A 20,435-nucleotide genomic window follows, 5' to 3' on the forward strand; every position below is an offset into this window, starting at 1 on the left:
ATTCTTTTTCCCAATGGAGGCCATTTGTCCTGGAACAAGTTACTGTATACTCTCGGAGTATGCTGGGCAATGGACAAAGAAATAGGTTCGGTATTCGGACATCCGACTTCCGAATGAATATACATCCCTATCCTAGTTCATCCTTTGTCTTCCAAGTGGGATGCATTTCTCCCCTTCTATTCGACTCGGATTAATGGTTATGTCTTCAGCTTCTTCTCCGTATAGGTGGCGCTTTTTGAGAGAATCGCTAAGTCGACTTTTCCATCCTGATGAAGTCCAATCCCTCACCGACCGAGCCTCCAGTTGAGGCAGGACAAAATGGCAACTCACAGCCTGAGTATCCAAAGACAACGTTTGGCTTCAGGTTCTGGCTTGCATTCTGGGCAATTGCCTTCACAAATCTCGCAGCTTCGTTCGATGCAACTATGCTATCCGTTGCCCTTCCGGTATCTAGTATCCCCCAGTGAAACTCCACCTCCCAATGAGTCTTTCGCTAAGACTCCATTTCTATAGACCATTGCCGGAGATCTAGGGGGATCAACCACTGAAGCTTTCTGGGCCGGAACCTCCTACCTCCTCGCCTGCACCATCTTAATGCTGATATGGGTAACGTTCAGCGATGCTTTCGGTCGGCGGCCAATCATGCTCATTGCACTACTCATCTTCGCCGTCGGGGCCATCATCTCTGCTGTTTCGCATGATTGGCCAACAATGCTAGCAGGTCGAACGGTCCAAGGACTCGGTGGCGGAGGGATAATTTCACTTACAACAGTCCTGATAACTGATCTAGTCCCATTACGGGACCGAGGTCGCTTTTATGCCCTTGTCAGTGTGGTTTGGGCAGTGGGGAGCTCTACAGGCCCTATCATTGGGGGTGCACTAGCTCAATCGGGGTCATGGCGTTGGATCTTTTGGATTAATCTACCCATTGTCGCTGTCGGTGTCATTGGAATTGGATGTTTTCTGCGTCTTTCACGTCGCCGTCGCACGCTTTCCGAAAAGCTACACTTGTTCGACTATCCCGGTTCATTTTTATTCATCGCCTCTATCACTGCATTCTTGATCCCAATCACTTGGGGTGGTATTCAGTATCCTTGGTCTAGCTGGCATACCCTCGTGCCGTTAATCCTCGGTGCTGTGGGTCTCATTGGCTTGGTAGTGTACGAGGTTTTGATCGCAAAATCTGCTGCTGTACCAAAAAAGACTCTTCTGATTCCACCGGAAGTCTTACCGAACTGGACTTGTGGTATTCTCTATGCGGCAAGTACCTTCCATGGCCTTATCCTCTATAGTATGGTATACTACATGCCCGAATATTTCCAGTCTGTGAAAGGATACAGCCCCGTGATTGCTGGCGTGGCCGCGCTCCCACAGACGGTTACGGTCGTTCCCTGCGCTATCCTAGTAGGTATTGTTGTCGGTCTCACAGGTCGGTATCGATGGGCACTCTGGATAGGCTGGCTACTGACCTGCTTCGGCCTTGGGCTGCTCATTTTGCTCAAGGCAAACACGACTGTTGCGCAGTGGATATTTTTGGAGGCCGTGTCTGGTCTAGGAATCGGGCTACTTTTTCCATCTATTGCGCTCGCGGTTCAATCATCCGTTCCACAGCGCGAAGTTAGCATGGCCGCCACGTTAGTTCTATTCTTCAGGTCAATGGGGCAGACAATTGGGGTCGCAATTGGTGGTGCTATTCTTGACAATCAACTCCCAAACCATCTCTCTGCTGCAGTATCGAAAGAGGCCACCAGTCAGTTACAAGGTCAGGCGATGAACTTGGTCACTTTGGGCGAGTTGTTGAGGAGACTACCAACCGGCTCGTTTGAGGCAACTGAGATCCGGCAGGCACTAGTTAACTCATTCCAGATCATCTGGGTGGTGATGTGTAGCTTCGCAGGTCTCAATCTTATATTGAGCATCTTTATCAAAGAGTTCGATATGAATCAGAGCCACGAGACGGAACAGGGATTCGTGCATACAGTACACAACACTACAGCTAAGAACAAGTCGGATAATCAGTAATTGACGCCTTAGAATGATATTCCTCACTAGACTTTGATCATTTATGAACTTTCGACTACATCCACCAGAAGATGTTTGTGTATAACTTATTGTTCTAACTTGCGTAATAAGGTAAGAACCTGTGATAATACACTTTGAGCGACCTTTCCCCCCCCTCTGTTAAAGTCGGCTGCGAAGCCGCTCACTCAGTACAGAGCTTACCATCTCAGGTTCCTTGCTTCTCCTTTCCGTCCAAAACGTCTTTATCTCCGCCCAATATTGATCAGCATGATCCCTCACCAAGGCACAGTGCGGACTATCTGGAAATGCAATACCCTCCACCGCACATCCCAGGAGAGATTTAGCCTCCCTCTTATGAGACTCCACATCCTCCCACCCAACCATTAGATCAGCTGTAGAATACAAATATAATCTAGCAGCTGAGGCCCCAAAAACTTGAGGGTCATTCAGCTGTTTCCGCAAGTCCCGTACAGAGCTCATCCATCCAGTCATCTGAAGACCATTGATAAGCCCAATAAAAGGGTACAGTAGCAGTTTCCCTACCATTTGGCCTGGTAAGGAGCGCGGAAGAGATAGCGCCGCGGCCTGATAAGCCCGGTCAAAGGATGTATCCCCGGGACAGCAATCAAAGATAACAACACCGAGATATTTCCTGATCTCGAAGGAAGAGTGGTTCGAATCCGTGCATAGCGATAGAGCTAGCTGGATAGCAGTGTTGCACCCACCATGAGAGAAAATGTGCAGGAGAATAGAAGGAGGATTTCCCTCTGCTGTGGAGCTGTTCAATTGCCGGATCACGTCGCGGGCGGGGCCTAATCGCGCGTGGAGGACACTGAATGGAAGAGCACTAATTTCCAGTATGCGCGTAGTGATAAGTAGAATGGCGGAGTCGGGGTAGAGGGATCGATAGCCATTTATGTATTTCTGGATGCGCTGGGGTGTTGCGCCTCCGAGCCACGTACAGAGTGTTATCAGGGCAGGAGAGTCCGTCGGATTGGGATTGGGATGGGGAATTGATGGTTGGTACAAGTAGATATCCTTGCCTATAGGCTGTAGGGGATGGAAATGAGATGTCATGGCTCGTTTTTATTTTTGTGGTGGTTTAGTGATGGAAGTATCGTAGCAATAAGTTAAGTGTTGAATGAAATGTATCTGGTTGTTGGGAGCGTGGGGGTCAAGAGCGGTGGCCTATAGATTACTACTATTGCAGCAAGATTATCGAGATATATCAAAGTAGATGATGGAGAGTTGATTCTGCCAATAAATAGTGAAGGAGTTGGCTGTTAAGTTATAGATCGCGGTTGAACACCTGACTTAGGCGGTAGAAAATTGGTCAAGAATGAATTGAGTTTGAGCCAGTTCAATCCAGCCACAGGGGGCATGTACATAGACAGAGTCAAATCAGATAGCAGGATGGGCAAAAACTGCCTTGGGTATCTTTCGCAAGCGGAACCAAGTCAGGTGAGATTCAAGCACTGAGGGACTTTAGTAATTAGATTTGTTTAGTTCATCTGTTGGACCCTGAAGGTTTGTTGATTGAACATCACCAACCCTTAATAAGTTCCAAGTGAAACGTAGGGTAGCCAGGAATTGTCTGCCTAGGGGTACAAACCAACGGCATAAGGAGAATATTTCCGGCAATATGGCGAAGACATTTCCTGATTAACTGAGCAATATCCATGGTTGTTTGCGGTACAGTAGGTAGATATCCCTGTCGAAATTGGGCCCCGGGCAAAAAAGGAGACCACACAATTGGGATTAGCTTTCCGGAAGGTAGGTGACATCCTGAAACATACATACAGGCTGTCATCAGGAAAAGGAGGCACAGACACAGTTCTTGTAATTATATTACATAGCGCTACATAGCATTCTTACATATATCTATAAAAACCCACAGGTCTATTCGTCATCCAGTTGTGCATATCACTTCAGGCCTCCCCTCCCGTCTTACACCACAATACATATATTACTGTACCCTATGGACATCATGTCAAAAGAAAAATGCTTGATGACATGTCGGCATCTTGAAAGAATATATCAATACATTCGGTTTACCGTATTGATATACATCATACTCTCAGCGGACCAATGTGATGCAGGTGCCGAAGGAAAGAAGGTAATAACTCTACTGTAAGACCTGGACGCTGATAGGCGACGCTGGAGAAATATTTGCCGCCGGAGCTTGTAACATGGATAGTGTCATGGTTTCAAACGAGCTGTTTTGCTATCAGATGTACTCTTCAAGTATAGAAAGGTAGTAGGATAAATATGTTACCGCTACCTTGACCACTTCAGAGCATCTTAGTACACAAGATATATTCTATTGGTACAAGGGCAGCATTTTCAAGGTACTGGGATGCATATAGAAGTTCACATATTTGATATTAAATGAAGAGAAGAGTTAACATGATGACGAACAGGCACCATACACTTCGAATATGGCAATTCCTATGTTTGCATACTATATATGGAATATGAGCAGATCCCCATTGACTGTAATGGTGAACATAAGCAGGGAAGATTGAAAAACAAAAAAGAAAGGAAAAGAAAGAAACAAAGAGGTATCTCGCCTCATTTGTCTTACGGGTGGAGCAGAAGGAACGAGGGCCACAATTCCCCGTTTTATTGATGATCATATGTTTTTGAGTGGGCAAAAAGCCGACGACTGTCTAAGATGCTACAGGGGAGAATAGATCTTTGTGCAACTCTAGCGTGGTGCCTTTTATTGAGGTTAGTGTTCTCATGCTACTCGCCCCTCTGCTCACCATCTACTCAGTGATTAGCTCAGGACACTCAGGGCATGCTCAGGTCTACTCAATGAGCAAAAGATGGCTAGGGGTGGGCACTAAAACGGAAAGGAAAAGCCTTCCAGCCGTGTAGAAAACCCGGCATAGGTATATCCTAAGATATACTGAAATACGAGATCCTTGAACAAATTTCATTATAGTCATCAATAATTGAAATCTTCATATACTACGTCTTTCCCGACAAGCCAATTCAACGCCGAATTCTTCAAGGAAGGACCACCACAGAAGTACCACACATCTGCCAAGGACAAATCTAAATCTTTGGCTTCCATTCGGCGACGTTCGACTCGTGCTTCAGATGCGACCAATGTCGCCAATTGTTCAGTAGTCTTCTCATCCCGTGGCTCAGGCCCAGTTATGAAAAGGCTTGTGACGAGGGGTAATTGAGGGAATCGACTGAATGTATCCAAAATCAGACCGAGGTCGCGAATGGAAATAGACCATAGTAAACGTAAGTGACTGATATCAATATCCGGGAGTTGTGCGAGAAGTGGCGTAATTCCGATACCCCCGGCGATAAAAGGAAGTTTGTCATGCTCGCTTGGTGCTTTCAAATAGAAGTCACCGCCGAAGCCTTTCAAAGGCACCTCCAAACCCGCTCGCTCGTTGGTCCTGAAAAGGTAATTGGTTACATTACCGTGCCTCCGAGCAGTTATCTCAAACTCTGTAGAGCGGTTATGTACTGGATACGACGAAATTGTGAAAGTTCGGACATAGTCATCGTTGATACTCGATGGATCGTCATCTTTCATGTGGCTATACCCCATGTCCAACTCTTCTTGGAATGAAAGAGTAGCATATTGCCCAGGCACCCATGTCCCAATCTTCCACGGATCTGATATTTGGAAACGAAATCGGCATATTGTCGGGGTAAGTAATTCCTTCTTTACCAACATAGCTGTAACAGATGACTTTTCATCTCCTATAGCAGCAGGACTAGCCTTTTCTGTGGCTAAATATCGTACACTTGGATTGTATGGAGATTTTGCTCCTTCAACGCCTCGAAATGCTAATGATTTCTCTACGTATCGCGCTGCAGTGACAGTCACTTTCACGGCTAGGTTTGATCGTGGAAGGAGAGCGGCTGCCCTTTCTCCTATGAAGATCTCAGTTTTTCCGGTGAGGTATAACGCATTTCCTGTTTCAAAATCCGGAAAGACAAACCCCGCCAAAGGCGTTGTTTGAAGATTGCCTAGAGTTTGGTACAGGCGATTCCCAGAATATTCTGGGTAAGCAAATATGGCTCCATTGGGCTCATTGGATATAACACGGACAAAGCCTGCAGATCCGCCACGGATGTTGGTATCCATATCCACCTCTCCATGTCGTGAGGATATGAACAGTGTGTCTGCACGACCAAGGAGATTCAAAGCACTAGAAGGAAGTTGAGGGGACTCGGAGATGAGCCTTGGAGTAGGCAGAGTTGGAGTGATGTTTCTAATATTTATATACTTGGGACAATTGCCTACAGCTGTAAGCACCTCATAGCGATAGTCTTTTAGTTTCAATCCTTACCAAGACTTGCTTCTATTTGCACAAGTAATTGCGCAACCCCTACTTTGCTGGAGTCAGTCTCGCTCTTTTCGCCCAGTTGTATCGATCCACTGATTTTCCTCCCAAAAAGCTTTGCTCGTTTGCGGGTCGCTAGATCGACAACTAAGCCGGAAACTAATTGCCCGGACTCCCCTGGGCTGTCATGTAGCAGTATATCTGCCAGAGGGTCATGTCTGATGTCAACAGGAGTCTTAACCTCAACCTTCGATTGGGAAGTTGGCTTGGCAAAGCCTACTTCACCACCCCAAAGCGTTGTCCAAGGCCGTCCCTCTCGATCAACGGCACCAATAGCAAGCAAAGGCGAGTTTAAGAGCAGATGAGTTGCCCCATAACTTAGAGCAGGCACTGTGGGGTTAATGATAGGAGGAATGTGCAGCAAACTGCGCATTCGTATCTCGCCATCATGCCAGGGAAGGGTATTGGTTAGGAGGGACGCCATTGATTGATGTGTTGATGCTATAGAAAGGAGAACAAAATTCTCATGATGAGGTATAGATCATTGACACCAATGACAGAGATATAGCGAAGAGGTTTTGTGTTGATATTGACGAACCTGACTGGATTGGTCAGCATCCGATACTAGACCATTGACTAATAATTAATTTAGTACGAGTATGACATAAGTAAACAAAAAGACTGGATGGCATCATTTTCATCGACTTCAGAAGATTCAAGAGATGAATAATCGTCTCCAAATACCGATGGCTCGGCAGGCGGGGAAGAAGTTTGCTTTGTTTGACTGTAGTGTGGCTGTTCCCAAGTTCCTGAGTTGTCATGTGATTGTGGACCTGAAGTAGAGAGGATAATGGCGATTGTTCAGGATTGGCAATTTTCTGTTTGATCCGGAAAACTCAGTCCAAGTTGGCACATTCCTCTGAACGGTCATATGGGTACTTGATTTTTTAGAGACCATTTGAATGAGTAGGGGCAAAAACCACCTCAGCAACAGTCGTCATCGTATTTGACTATGCCACTAGTGGACTCCATCATTGTGGTTGGCTTCTTTCTTTAGCAACACCCGCAGTGGAGCCAAAGATCGGCCACAGACGAGGCTTTGCATTGCGACGCCTGTCCAGATCAACAACCCACAGCCTTTTCGCTCGTTGGGCTTTTTCTGTTTTTCTCCCTTGTTGATTTGCATTTTCACTTTCTTATTTACTCATATCCATATTCCCTCTTGCTGGTTCAAGGAATATCAAAATATTTATTCAACCACCATCCCTCACGTGCGGTGGCACTGATTGACGACAAGTGGATCTCCGTTTTGTTTATCATATCAACATCCATACATATTATCCCCCACACGAGCCGAAGAAGTAATTAATATCGATTGATTGCTTCTTGATCCAAGCGCATCACCACCCCGACTTAAACAGATATCAACATGCGATCCAAACCGAGATCCGTGAAACCATCGGCGTACCCTGCAATACCATTTCATGCCATCCGCGCTGTGGGCTTTATCTCCACCTTAGTCGTCGGTATCATTTTAGCCGTCTTCATCTACAACCTCCATCAAGGTGGCTTCAAACTTCCTTGGGCATTCCTGGTTGTAAGTCTCGCATGACAACACACAGCCTCAAGAGATGTAACTAATATAAGCACATCCTAGCTCCTAATAGCCGTTATCCTTTCCCTTCTAAACTATGTCCTAACTACTATAACCCACTGCTGCTATGGTCTCTCACCGCGCCTATCACTCCTATCGAATACGATCTGTCTCCTTCTCTGGCTTATTTCCCTCGGCCTCCTGAGTTGGAGCATGTCCCAAACGGTCCTGACCACCTGCAACGCCACATACTGGGCTACTTCTACCGGTATCACTGTTTGCCGGATATACAAAGCATTGTTCGCCTTCACTATCCTGGGAAATATCTCGTACATCGCGGCCATCGCCCTCGATGTTATCGTACGCAGACGTCAGACTCGTCTGGGTGAGTACGACCCCATGGCCAGCAACGCGGCCTTGAACGATTACAAGATGCACGATCGCAGCAGCAGTGCTTTGTCGGGAGGCATGGGCCCTTATGGTGGACTCGATGAACAACATCCCGCTTTTCGCTCGAATAATCACCCGGATGAAGTCTACAGCGATATCCCTGCTCCGGGTAATTATTCCGGTCAGACGATGCCCCCGCCTGTATATGGCACCAGTTCCAACCTTGAGCAGAACCATGGTGGCGAGGCACAGGATTATTATCAACCGACGCCTACTCGTCCCCGTGTCCGATTCAGCACGTCTGGGCATGATGGGTACGGTCACCCATCGGAACAGACGCACTATGATCCTGCGGCTTATAGATGAGCTTTTGCGGGTTACACCCTTATCCAGATGTAACTGGACAATCACTGGGAATTGTACAGTATTGGGGCTGTCTGCTTACGACCGACCTAGTATGTGTCGATTGTACTAAACTTGATCTGATGTGTTACGATCTTGCAGTGAAGGGTTTATACTTGTTTTGTCCGGGCGTAATAGGTGTATTGTATATGTCGAAGGTGTTGTCCTTTTTGTCAACCTTAGAACCATGAATCATGCCGGATTGGATAATCATTGTATTATTTCTCCGAATATTTTGATCTCGGAGAAGCAACCTTAGTCTAGAGCATTGTATGTGGCTTGAACATATGAACCGCGTAGTTAATATTAGGGAAGCCAAACAAAGTCCATGGCTTGCCAGAGGTATAGTTCATAATGGGCCAAGCCTAATGGAAGAAATAATATTAAATTCAAGATATAGGAGGAAAAGTATGGACCACAATTGGTATTCACAAGTCCACCCAACGTTACGATTCCATGTATGTTTACATAATGACCTCGTTAGCGACATCCTGGACATGTGGTCAGTTGTGTAGAGAACATTTGAGGGATAGAAGAGGCACTTACACGCTTGAGTTCCTTGTACGGCAGACACACACAGTTTTGCACCCGTACTTCGTCTCCAACAGCGCATTCCTTACCCAAGATGGTGATGCTCTGTACCTTGATGCCGTGCTTCACGATGCTGGTGGAATGCGTTGCATTCGCGATAGGGGTACCCTCGACACGGGCCCAGGCACCGACACGGCTGCTCCATCCTATGATCGAGTGCATCACGCAAGCGTCATGCTTGATCTCAGCATCCTCAAGCACGATCGAGTCCTTGACACGGGCTCCCGCACCCACAATCGCACGGGGACCAATCGAGACATTGGGTCCCAGCTTCGCCGTGGGATCCACAGTTGCGGAGGGGTGGATGAAGACTGGGGGAACAATGGTCGCGGAAGGAGGTGTAAGTTCGTCGGATTGGGCCTGGAAGGCCTTCTGGAGGTAGAGAGCGTTGGCAGGGACGGCAGAGCCGGCAGTCTTAATCTGGCGCCAGAAGTCTTTCGTTTCGTGGACGAAAAAGCGGTTGCTGTCGGCAAGGTCTGATAGAATGTCCTGCTCCAGGCGGAGAACTTCGCTCTTCTCCGAGTCTTCCTCGGCAGCGACGAATGACGACTCCAGATTCTCAGAGGATGGGTAGGATACCAGACGGGGTCTGGTGGTGCGGCGTTTGATGGCACTGCGGATGGAAGGGAAAATGCACTCGGTCGCAAACAGATATACACCGCAGTTAATGAGGTTGGAGATATGCGATTCGGGTTTCTCGACATAGTGAAGCACTCGTTTGGTATGCGAATCGGAAACTATGCATCCGAAGTTGGTGGCGGCATCATTGCTCACCCTGGTTCCAAGAATAACAGCCTCTGCATCCTTCTCCTCGAACAGCCTCAGCATCTCCCCGAGCGGGAAAGAGCAACAGACGTCGGCATTGAGTACGAAGATGCGCTCCGGTTTGCCTTTGAGGATGGCATCGCGGAAGTGGTAGAGACCGCCGGCGGTACCTAGAGATGTGTATTCGCGCAGATATTGAATGCGGAATTGGGGGAACTCCTTGGCGGAGTCTTTGATGAAGTCGCGAAAGACCGTTTCATCGTAGTAGCCGACTAGGTACACATCTCGGATATCGGAGATTTTCGCGAGGGCTTTGAGGCCGTGATAGATGATAGGATGTCCGGCAACCTCGAAAAGAGGCTAATGGTAGATCACATCACTCATTAGCACATGCTCGGAGATTATTCAGGGGTCATGGGAGATCAACGGAGGGGCCACTAACCTTGGGCACATCGAGGGACAGAGGCCTGAAACGGGTTCCTCTGGATGGACCACCGACCTAGCATTAAGTCCTGTCAATTACAACGATTTGGCGACCAGTTTTCTGCAGTACATACTAAGATAATAGCCTTGGTGGAGGCCACGTTGGTATGTTCCCGCATTGGTACTTGAAGCATTGGGAAAACAACGGGTGGGGTGGGGGACGTAGTGGGTATCAAAGGGTAAGTTTGGTGATGTCGCAATGGAGAAGACAGTGAGGATAACAAGTGATACTGAACATGCAAAAGGTGAGGGAAGTAAGGATAAGGATACGGCAAAAAGTTTTCTCAGGAGCGGAACTTTCTTGAGCCTGAATGCTAAAGATGTACGGAGTCCCGTCAGGAGAAAGAGAGCCTAAAAGCGGATATTCCATAAATAACTTGGCAGTAAAATTCACCGCTTTCGTCCATGCGGGATAGCTTCCTTCCTCTTTGGGACATCATTACCCAGGTTCATGGATGAATAGTAAAAGTGTATACTCCAATTGTGATCTGCAGCTTTGCAGTGTTGAGGAGAGTAGCTGGTCCTAAGCCCTTTCGCGAATATATGATGAATGTACTGCCGAAATAGAACCGATGCGGGTTTCCCTCACCACTACAGTGACCCACGGATAATCCATGGTATCTCACAGCAGGTGCGGGTCTTTTGATAAAGTGTTAGTATGTACATAGGGTTTGCTGTCATTCCAACGTGAGGAAAATTGATCTAGTTAAAATACATTGACCTACAGGATGACAAGCGACCATAGAGCAAGGCGTCTGCAGAAAACACCCTTATTCCCATTAGCATATGCGACTATTTATGCGACATTGCGGCCCTGACAAGTTGCTTCCACTGTATGTTCGCCTTGATCGTGATCCGGCCATATCTTCAGTCGCCAATTCAACTAAACTACATCGTCAGATTCGAACGTACGGGCAACCCCACATATTTCACAAAAACCCCTCTCAGCAGTCTTTTCCAAGCATACAAAGAGCAGGAAATACAAGAAAAACTATGAATCAGGTGCCCTGCCAGACTAATGACCTAGTATACATTCGAACATTCAACTATATGCCTTTGGGAAGCTTTTCCGGTGTTTGGGGTCTGAAGACCAAAGGCAACGTGGGCTTTTCATCGTCTTCCTCTTTTTTGATCGCTGAGAGCCACTCTTGCGCTTGAGTGATCTTTTTCTTCTCCTTAATCAGGTATTGGCGTCGACGTTGGCGTTCAAGGTCTGGAGCCATGAGCTCTTGGCATCGTTCCAGTGACATACCATCTGTATCTGAGATATGTAGCTCTTTTTCGATAACTGAGATGAGTTCCTCTCGGCACTTTGAAAAAAACCTGGTATGAATACCCTGACAGGTGGAATCGACGAATCTTGAACAGGCTACCTCATAGTAACCCCGAGTGGACTAGAAAGTCAACATCTGTTCAGAGTGTAAAGAGTGAAAACAAGCTTACCGCCATCATCTTTACTTCTTGGAAAAACTTGTCCGGTCCAAGTTCAGCTGTTGTCAGCTTCTTGACCTCGGCTGCCTTTCGGGTTTCATTTTCAGGACACTTTCCCTGGAGTTGGAGGTATAAATCGGCTCTAGCCAGGTGGCGCCGAGCACTTAAAAAGTGGTGCGCATCCCTGGTGGCATGTTCAAGCTGCGCGGTAGCCATAGTAAATGGTTTGTGATATTCGATATTGTAATTATCAATGGCATATTTTGTATGCTTTTCCTGAAGCTCTCCAAGGTATTTCTCGATAATCTTCTTCAATTCCCTGAACAGAGTCGTCTGATAGTACTGAGAAAATACTTCCCTGAGTTGCTTCAGCAGCATTTCTTTGACTAGATTATGCGTCGCCTTGAGAAAAACTAGCATTGGCCCATCCCAATGCTGGACACTCAGCTGCCGGAGCATCTCGAGGGCCTTGGGATCTGCCTGGTCAGGAATTCCAGCACGGCATGAGTCCTCATTGATTTCGCGGACATTTTCCCAGGTGAAAATTCGAGCAGGTTGGACGAACAGATTGAAGTGATTGGTGAAGTATCCAGAAGGTCCCGATTTCGGCATCTGCGGATCTGGAGGAGCACTGGGCGACTTGCGCTTCACTGATCGTGGTGCTGATGTCATTTCGCAGTCCGAATCTCCGTCAGGCTGTGCTGGAAAAGATGTTCGATCCGATTGTGACAAAAGCGACACCGTAGGGCGCGTTCGGATCAATGCCGCTCTGAAGTCCTGCGCTATATGCCCCCAAATCTTCAGCAGAGGGTATTCCGAAGAGCCCCCTTCAAAATTAGCGCGAATTCTGTCTCCCAGTTCGTAAAGAAGCCTGCATAAGATGTATAGGACATTCGCAGAAGGTGGATCAGGGATCTCTTTAAGCTCTTCATTGATACGAGCTGCCTTAGTGTCAATTTGTTCAATTATCCCCGGAAGGCAACCCTGTATCTGCTCTAGAAGGAGGCTTGAAAGTGATGTTTGAAGGCGACGGGTACCGAACCTATCTTGGTAGGGCGATAGATCTTCAGACGTCCAAGGGGGTGAAGCAAAGAAGTCCTCCTCCTCATCTCGGGCTTGGGAATGTTCGATCGTGGGGTCCGGGTTGTTGCGAACAATGTAGTAGCCGTGTCCAAGTTTGAATTTGTAGCCCTCTAAGATATCTACCCATTGGGAATATGACTCGCCTGCCTGTACTCTATCAGGCTTTGTCAGCACACCTAAGGTGCGTTGGTGAGCACCTCGCACGTTTCGCATAATGCGTGCTGCGCTGGAGTTTGTAGCGTCATCTGTCATGGGCAAAGTCAATAAAACGATGCAGTTTTGCTGTGAGATGTACTCCTTGACGAGGTTCTCAATCAGCGAGATAAGGTATCTCTCTTCGTCCAACTCAGCCTGGCTAATGACACCAGGGAGATCATAGAAAGATAAATTGGGAAAGTCGGGTGCTGAAATGTCAAGGCGCACAATGTTAGGCGAGAACTTGACTTGGTAATGCGTACTGATGCCCGCATTCTCTCCTGGAATATATTCTCTGGAAGACTGTCCTGGATTTAGAATGGCAAGTTGGGCCCACTTAATGGCTTCCTGAACTTGGTCCTTGTCGGACAGGGTGATGAAGTGTTCATCCTCCTGGTCTTGTTCGACCCATGGACCAAGTGGCTGAGCTTTTCTGGGAGTTCTAAACTTTCGTGATCCATCGTACATATATCTTCGTGATAGATATATCTGGCATGCCCAAGGCTGGCCGGGCTCGCTCTCAGACAGATTTATTTCCATTGGACACCTAGTACAAGTACCGGCGCTTCTGGGAACCTTTATCTCAGACATTCCTTCTATGAGTGAACTCTTGCCCGTACTTTGGTCTCCTATCACACAGATCTTGGGTAGAGCAATCTGGTTATCTTCTATGCCAATATGGCGGAGATCTTGTATCTTCCGGACTAGGGCCTTCATGTCCCGTGCGATCACCTGGATCGCCTTATTCTCTATTGACCTCATTTTGGATGGATAGTCCTGAGCGATAGCTAATAAACTTGTTAGCTTGTATATCCGCAAGTAGAGGGGTATTAATATACTGTCTGCTGTAGAGTAGTTAGGAGTTCCCAGCTGCGACATCTTCGACGTCCCTAAGGCTACCTTCTTGTGCTGAGAGGTCAATATGAAGGTGGTGACAAGAGTAACACTCGATAAGCAGGGTAGATAGCCAGGTGTAAGTGGATGTGCGAAGTGAATGGGAAATAACAAAGGAGGGAGGTCAACCAGGTAAAGTGAATGTTTCATACAACACAAGGGGTCAAGTGAAGTCAGAAGGAGTAGGTCACCAGGGGAACCCAGACACACTCTTCATCCAAAGTTGTGGGACCATGGAGTTATAAGCTTTACAAGAGCCATTTGAGGTCCTAGGATAGTGGAATCTGTACCATCAACTTGTCTTAAGCTTTGTATCTTGTTTCTGCTTCAACTCACTGGTTTCAGTATCCCGTTTTATTCAGGTTCTAGATTCTGTAGGCACTATCCAATGAACATTTATACAAACTTGTCTGATACTACTAACTACTATTTCTGCGAGAGTTACCGCCTCCAATACTACAAATGGTCTTTAAAGTTGCTTTTGACTGAGATGCAACTGTAGCCATGTTGAAGCTAGGTCTATGTATCAATAACTGAACCACTAGGGCCTATTTGAAATATCTCTTCAACAATGCCCTCCTACCTATACTTGTTTGACTTCCCTATACAACGTAAGCATTATCAGAGACATGGTTAAACCTGATACTAGGTACTAGTAGATGTATGGCCCGCTTACTATTGACCATGTTAACAATTACAATATATTTCCGGTTACGACTACGTTTTGATAAAATAGTAAAAGCAGTCATACCAGAAATTCAATGACAAGTAATAGTTGTATACATTTTGATTCTTCTTTTTTACTTTTCTATCCCTTGTAACTTTACTATTCTCCAGATATCTTGGATTTCCCCTCTATGGAGGGGCAAAGGAAACCCCACCTGGGTGCCCTAAGCCCTAAGCCCTCAAGTCAATATGGGAATCATAAATGACTTAATTACGAGATGATGGTTTTAGTTTCAGGAGACAATTCAGGTAAAAAGTCAATTATTTATGTATACTAAGAGTATTTTATACGAAGCCTGGGTATAAATAATATCATGACTCATAGGAATTGTAGGATGTCATTGATTCTTAACGTGGGGTAATTAATGACCCAATGAAAAAAAAGTGACTCCCGCCCAAAATTCTTTGGCTCACCCACCGAACCTCCGCCGTCTCTTCTATCCTCACTCTTCTCCGTTGGAAGATCTCAGAGCGACAGGCCATTTAATCCACCATGTCGGAACCCAATGCAGTTAAGGAGGCTGAGGCCTCCATGGCTAACCTCTTGCTCGATGAAGTCACTGGCGAGAAGGTTTCCAAGTCCGAATTGAAGCGCCGCCAGAAGCTCCGTGAGAAGGAAGCAAAGAAGAAGGAGAAGGAGGCTGCTGCCCCTCCCAAGCCCGCGAAGAAGACCTCTGCTGAGGAAGATGAGGCCAACTTGACTCCTAACGTAGGTTTTTTGCTTCTGTTATATAGATGTCGGTGCAGTGGCACGCCGAACTTGTCGATCGCTAACCCTGAGCTTTTAACTTCTCTTTAGCAATACTTCGAAATCCGCAGCAAGAGAATCAACAAGTTGCGCGAGACCAAGCAACCCGACCCCTACCCTCACAAGTTCCAAGTCACTGATGACTTGCGCCAGTTCCTCAAGGACTACGAGCATCTCGCAAAGGGCGACCAGCTGCCCGACAAGGCCGTTCGTATCGCCGGTAGAATCTACACCAAGCGTTCCTCCGGCGCCAAGTTGATTTTCTACGACATCCGCGCAGAGGGTGTGAAGGTGCAAGTAGTGTGCCAGGCTCAGAATGCTGCGGGTGATGTCTCCTTCGAGGCTCAACATGAGCATCTCCGGAGAGGTGATGTTGTTGGTATTGTCGGCTTCCCTGGTCGCAGTAACCCCAAGAACCGCCCCGATGGTGAGCTGTCCATTTTCGCTTCTGAGATCGTGCTTTTGGCTCCTTGCTTGCACGCTATCCCCTCCGAGCACTATGGTTTCCAGGACAAGGAACAGCGCTTCCGTCAACGTTACCTTGACTTGATCATGAACGACCGCTCGCGCAATGTCTTCATCACCCGCTCCAAGATTGTCTCCTATATCCGCAACTTCTTTGACACCCGCGACTTCGTCGAGGTCGAAACCCCCATGATGAATGCCATCGCCGGTGGTGCGACCGCTAAGCCCTTCGTCACTCACCACAACGACCTCGACATGAACCTGTTCATGCGTGTGGCTCCGGAGTTGTACCTGAAGATGCTCATCGTTGGAGGCCTTGAGCGTGTGTACGAAATGGGTCGTCAATTCCGTAACGAAGGCATTGACCTTACCCACAACCCCGAATTCACGACTTGCGAGTTCTACTGGGCTTATGCCGATGTCTACGATGTCATGAACCTAACTGAAGAGCTGGTCTCCGGCCTGGTGAAGCACGTCACCGGCGGTTACGAGACCGTTTTCCATACCCAGTCTGGCGAGGAATACAACGTCAACTGGAAGGCCCCATGGCGCCGCGTGGAAATGATCCCGGCCCTCGAGGAGGCCACTGGTGAGAAGTTCCCACCAGGTGACCAGCTGCACACCGCTGAGACCAGGGAATTCCTCAAGAAGGTGCTGAAGAAGACCGGCGTTGAGTGTTCTCCCCCATTGACCAACGCTCGTATGCTTGACAAACTGGTCGGTGAGTTCATCGAGGAGACTTGCGTCAACCCAACCTTCATTACCGGCCACCCCCAGATGATGTCGCCTCTTGCCAAGTACCACCGCCAGAACGTGGGTCTTTGCGAGCGTTTTGAGGCCTTCGTCTGCAAGAAGGAGATCGTCAACGCCTACACTGAGTTGAACGACCCCTTCGATCAGCGTCTCCGTTTCGAGGAACAGGCCCGCCAGAAGGACCAGGGTGACGACGAGGCTCAGCTCATCGACGAGAACTTCTGTACTAGCTTGGAATATGGTCTGCCCCCCACTGGTGGTTGGGGTATGGGTATCGACCGTCTGGTCATGTTCCTTACCGACAACTACAGTATTAAGGAAGTCCTTGCTTTCCCCTTCATGAAGGAAGACAAGTCGGCAGCCGAGACCAAGACCGCCGCCGAGGTGGTTGGTATTGAGCCCCAGCCGGAGGAAGGAATTCGTAAGTTTTTGCTCTATTGAAATGCTACTTATAAGTGAAAGAGTACTGACATCCCATGCCATGTTTAGCCCACAAATAAATTTATGAACTACATGGGATGATGGTTTGTTGACGACTTTTTGTTCTGCACGTTTAATTCGATGTCAATGAAGGGATGCATGAGATCAGGATAACCAATATACCGAGACAGATCATACATCTAGGTTTACAGCCTCAGAATAGAAAGAAGAGTATGATTAACTTGAGCGTTTCGCTTCTCTTGTAGTTCAACACAAGACGTACATTGGATACATACATGCCTTCATTTGCTTTCCAGTAGATTGAAGCATACTGAAGCATTAGGACTACTATTTCACCACTCAACAGATACAAGTCCACCTAATTACAATTCTTCACTGTACTCCAAGTAAACCCCTTCCAAATAGACACATGCCTTCTGGGTGTGGGTGTGTTCTTCACCCAAACCACTATAGTCTATAACAATCGTCAAGTCGACTCCTGCCATCTTCCAAAAAGCAAAGAAGGATAACGTCTAATAGTCGTAAGAAACTACACATTTCATATATTAATTCTTCTACCTCTCAAAATCAAATAGATCTTGAACTCTTCAACACCTTGTTTCTATCTCTTTCCAGGTTCATACGAGTCCCGTTCAACGGTATCATGAAGCAGCTTAGCTTAACCCTTCATAGGCTCCAACACGTCTTCTGAATTCTTTCTTCTTATCCTTTGTTATATTACAGTGAATTTTCTCAGATACCCAGTGACATCATAGCCACGCCTACCCTCCATTGACTCATTGAGAAAAGGATAATCGAGGACATCTGGACAGAGGTATATCCATGATCAGATACCGGCAGTCAAACCACTACATCCTTTGTTTCATACCATACAGCTATCTGTATACTGTAGAATCAATTGTAACCATGATTTCATCGGAGTATTGTATGTCGAGATGGGAAACCGACGAGTGCGTGAAAAGATAAGACGTCACTCAGAGTGAATTGCCAGCAACCAGAGCATACAAGAACTCACGGGGTCTTTCATCTGATGCAAAAACATTTCTGCTCAATCTGTACATGTCAGTATCTCTCTTAGCATCAAGACTCCACATCTTCTTTTCTTCCTCAATACATCAAGTATCTACAGATCCTATATGTAATTGTTCTTGCAAAGTTGTCAATCCTATTTTGTCCATCCGTGTTGCTCCACTAGTTGAACTTGCTGTGTCTCAGGTAATTTCATCTTTATCCCTCAGTTGTTTTTACCTTTTGAGGTTTCTTGACGGGACTGATGACGAGTGATTTAGACAGCTGTCTCTGATACACTCATCAGCATGATGGATAGAGACGAGACGGGTGACAACAGTGATCCTTTCAGACAACTCCGCTATCTCCCCCCTCCCCAGACAAACCAGTACCACCAGACCAGCCAGCATCTATTCCACCCCCAACCTATAAGACCCACTGTTGGTCCAGCTTGTCTAGTATGTCATTCTTCAGCAACACCGGTTGGTACTCTTCTCATGACTTGTAAAATTCTGACAATTTGATAAGAGGCAGAGCACAGACCCCAATGGAGCAATAGATTCTTTCTCCCTTCGTGAAAGCTTGTTCGGACAGGCAGAGTTGAGCCCCGGCGGTAGACATCTCACCACTATCGAGGGCCAGTATCTTCAGAGACCCGCGCCTCGCTTTCCAGACGAGTATGTGAATTGGCGTTTTGGAGACCCCATTCCCTCAGGCTGGAGAGTCACTGTAACGCCTCGCGTCGTGAACAGCCCTCGTCCTGAGCAGTATCGTATCCTAGTGCCCGATACTGAAGCTCTTGAGTCCTATGAGCGTCGTCGGGATCTCTCCCCATCTTCCTTGTTGTGTCCACAGCCGGATCGCACTGTGATAGAACATGCAGTGATCCTACACCACATGAGGAATTCCGAGCTAGAACCTATCACGGTTGAGAACCCCAAAGTAGTATCTAGACCGGGTAGTGCTCATGAGGACACTCTTATGGATATCGATGATCCTCACGAGCAGAGCACTCCTGAAGAGACAACCGTCCCAGGGACCACCAATGAACCGGGTGACATGTTCCCGTTTCCTACGCCCCTAATGGGGAAGGAAGTGATACTTTGTGAGTTCGAGGAGTTAGCCACACATACGGCGAAATGTGACATATGTAACAATCGCAATTCTTCCGGAATGTCTCGCTGTCTGACCTGCGGCTGGCAGACTTGCAACTCGTGCACAATTGCTCGAGGTTATTTTCGCACTCACCACGTCAACGGCAATATTCACACTGGTCCCACGAGCCAGAACGATCTAGACGCTGCTGCTGAAGAACTCTTGAAAACGAAGAAGAAGGGCAGTTCGCCTAAGAAGAAAGGCTCTAGGAATACCAGAAAATCTAAGAAAGGTCGTGCGACAAAAAGCAAAACTCCGAAGAAGGCCCCAAGAACGCCTTCGAAGTCCTCACTTATGTCCAACAAGGCCGAACCTGACCAGGAGGTTTCCACAGAGGAGGTTAGTGGTTCTGAAAGTGCGTTGAACCTTGCTTGTGGCTAGAATAAGAAGATTTGTTATACTGACCCTCGGATCAGACCGTAAGAGACAAAGTAATGAGGATTCATGGGACGTAGATTCTATTCTTGATGATGACGCTACAGAGTATCTGCCGGAGGAAGGCCAGCTCGAGGAGGAAAAGGCTATTAGTTGGAGTCCTTTGCATGCCCCGTTGAGTCAGGTTAGTTTGCACAGTCGGGATCTCCGGCAAGTCCAACGAGCACATGAGACACGACGCCAGAAGAAGTTCAGCGACAGGAAGGTTGAAACTACGAAGGAAGCTGATGCTGACCCGATTACGACCAAATCGAAAGCCTCGGGACAGCAGACTAAAGCCCAGGCTTACTGTCGGAAGCAGCCAGGGAGATACTCTCGTTTGTGAATCTGCATCAAGATGAAACGATGGCCAACGAAGAATGGACTCACCCTGCAGACATCTGGGCTGACAACTCTGCACAGACACATTAACATGCCCCAATCTCACTCATTTCTCACTCCAGGATTGTTGTTTTTGACTGGGGTCTACAGTTACTGATCTTGACCAGTGAAGGGCAACCTGATGGTCACAACGTGTCAAAATGGCTATAACTGAACT

The 20,435-nt window shown here is 47.3% G+C and overlaps 8 protein-coding genes across 8 annotated transcripts; 4 read left to right on the forward strand and 4 right to left on the reverse strand.

The window, feature by feature from the left end:
- Positions 1-269: 269 nt before the first annotated feature.
- ABOM_000927 (uncharacterized protein) lies at positions 270-2,022 on the forward strand (the record flags this gene model as incomplete). The annotated part of the gene is made up of 2 exons (XM_022528057.1): positions 270-446; positions 514-2,022. 2 exons carry the CDS (start codon positions 270-272, stop codon positions 2,020-2,022), a joined length of 1,686 nt encoding a protein of 561 aa, XP_022394266.1.
- A 159-nt stretch (positions 2,023-2,181) lies between these two features.
- ABOM_000928 (TMEM53 family protein) lies at positions 2,182-3,099 on the reverse strand (the record flags this gene model as incomplete). The annotated part of the gene is made up of 1 exon (XM_022528058.1): positions 2,182-3,099. The coding sequence occupies one exon, from the start codon at positions 3,097-3,099 to the stop codon at positions 2,182-2,184; it is 918 nt and encodes a 305-aa protein (XP_022394270.1).
- A 1,873-nt stretch (positions 3,100-4,972) lies between these two features.
- On the reverse strand, positions 4,973-6,822 carry ABOM_000929 (putative oxidoreductase, FAD-binding; the record flags this gene model as incomplete). Its single annotated transcript, XM_022528059.1, has 2 exons — positions 4,973-6,294; positions 6,345-6,822. 2 exons carry the CDS (start codon positions 6,820-6,822, stop codon positions 4,973-4,975), a joined length of 1,800 nt encoding a protein of 599 aa, XP_022394108.1.
- A 945-nt stretch (positions 6,823-7,767) lies between these two features.
- On the forward strand, positions 7,768-8,688 carry ABOM_000930 (uncharacterized protein; the record flags this gene model as incomplete). The annotated part of the gene is made up of 2 exons (XM_022528060.1): positions 7,768-7,935; positions 7,996-8,688. The coding sequence occupies 2 exons, from the start codon at positions 7,768-7,770 to the stop codon at positions 8,686-8,688; spliced, it is 861 nt and encodes a 286-aa protein (XP_022394173.1).
- A 500-nt stretch (positions 8,689-9,188) lies between these two features.
- Positions 9,189-10,697, reverse strand: ABOM_000931 (mannose-1-phosphate guanylyltransferase; the record flags this gene model as incomplete). Its single annotated transcript, XM_022528061.1, has 4 exons — positions 9,189-9,215; positions 9,271-10,440; positions 10,523-10,579; positions 10,638-10,697. 4 exons carry the CDS (start codon positions 10,695-10,697, stop codon positions 9,189-9,191), a joined length of 1,314 nt encoding a protein of 437 aa, XP_022394172.1.
- A 912-nt stretch (positions 10,698-11,609) lies between these two features.
- On the reverse strand, positions 11,610-14,151 carry ABOM_000932 (putative dynamin GTPase; the record flags this gene model as incomplete). The annotated part of the gene is made up of 3 exons (XM_022528062.1): positions 11,610-11,957; positions 12,007-14,060; positions 14,112-14,151. The coding sequence occupies 3 exons, from the start codon at positions 14,149-14,151 to the stop codon at positions 11,610-11,612; spliced, it is 2,442 nt and encodes an 813-aa protein (XP_022394171.1).
- A 1,234-nt stretch (positions 14,152-15,385) lies between these two features.
- On the forward strand, positions 15,386-17,358 carry ABOM_000933 (lysine--tRNA ligase KRS1; the record flags this gene model as incomplete). Its single annotated transcript, XM_022528063.1, has 3 exons — positions 15,386-15,601; positions 15,692-17,279; positions 17,348-17,358. 3 exons carry the CDS (start codon positions 15,386-15,388, stop codon positions 17,356-17,358), a joined length of 1,815 nt encoding a protein of 604 aa, XP_022394170.1.
- A 1,230-nt stretch (positions 17,359-18,588) lies between these two features.
- Positions 18,589-20,222, forward strand: ABOM_000934 (uncharacterized protein; the record flags this gene model as incomplete). The annotated part of the gene is made up of 3 exons (XM_022528064.1): positions 18,589-18,765; positions 18,836-19,817; positions 19,879-20,222. Coding segments are annotated over 3 exons (1,503 nt in total), but the record flags the coding sequence as incomplete, so codon positions are not given.
- Positions 20,223-20,435: the final 213 nt, after the last annotated feature.

Source organism: Aspergillus bombycis (genome assembly GCF_001792695.1).
Source record: "Aspergillus bombycis strain NRRL26010 chromosome Unknown contig00003, whole genome shotgun sequence".
NCBI classification, from domain to species: Eukaryota; Fungi; Ascomycota; class Eurotiomycetes; order Eurotiales; family Aspergillaceae; genus Aspergillus; species Aspergillus bombycis.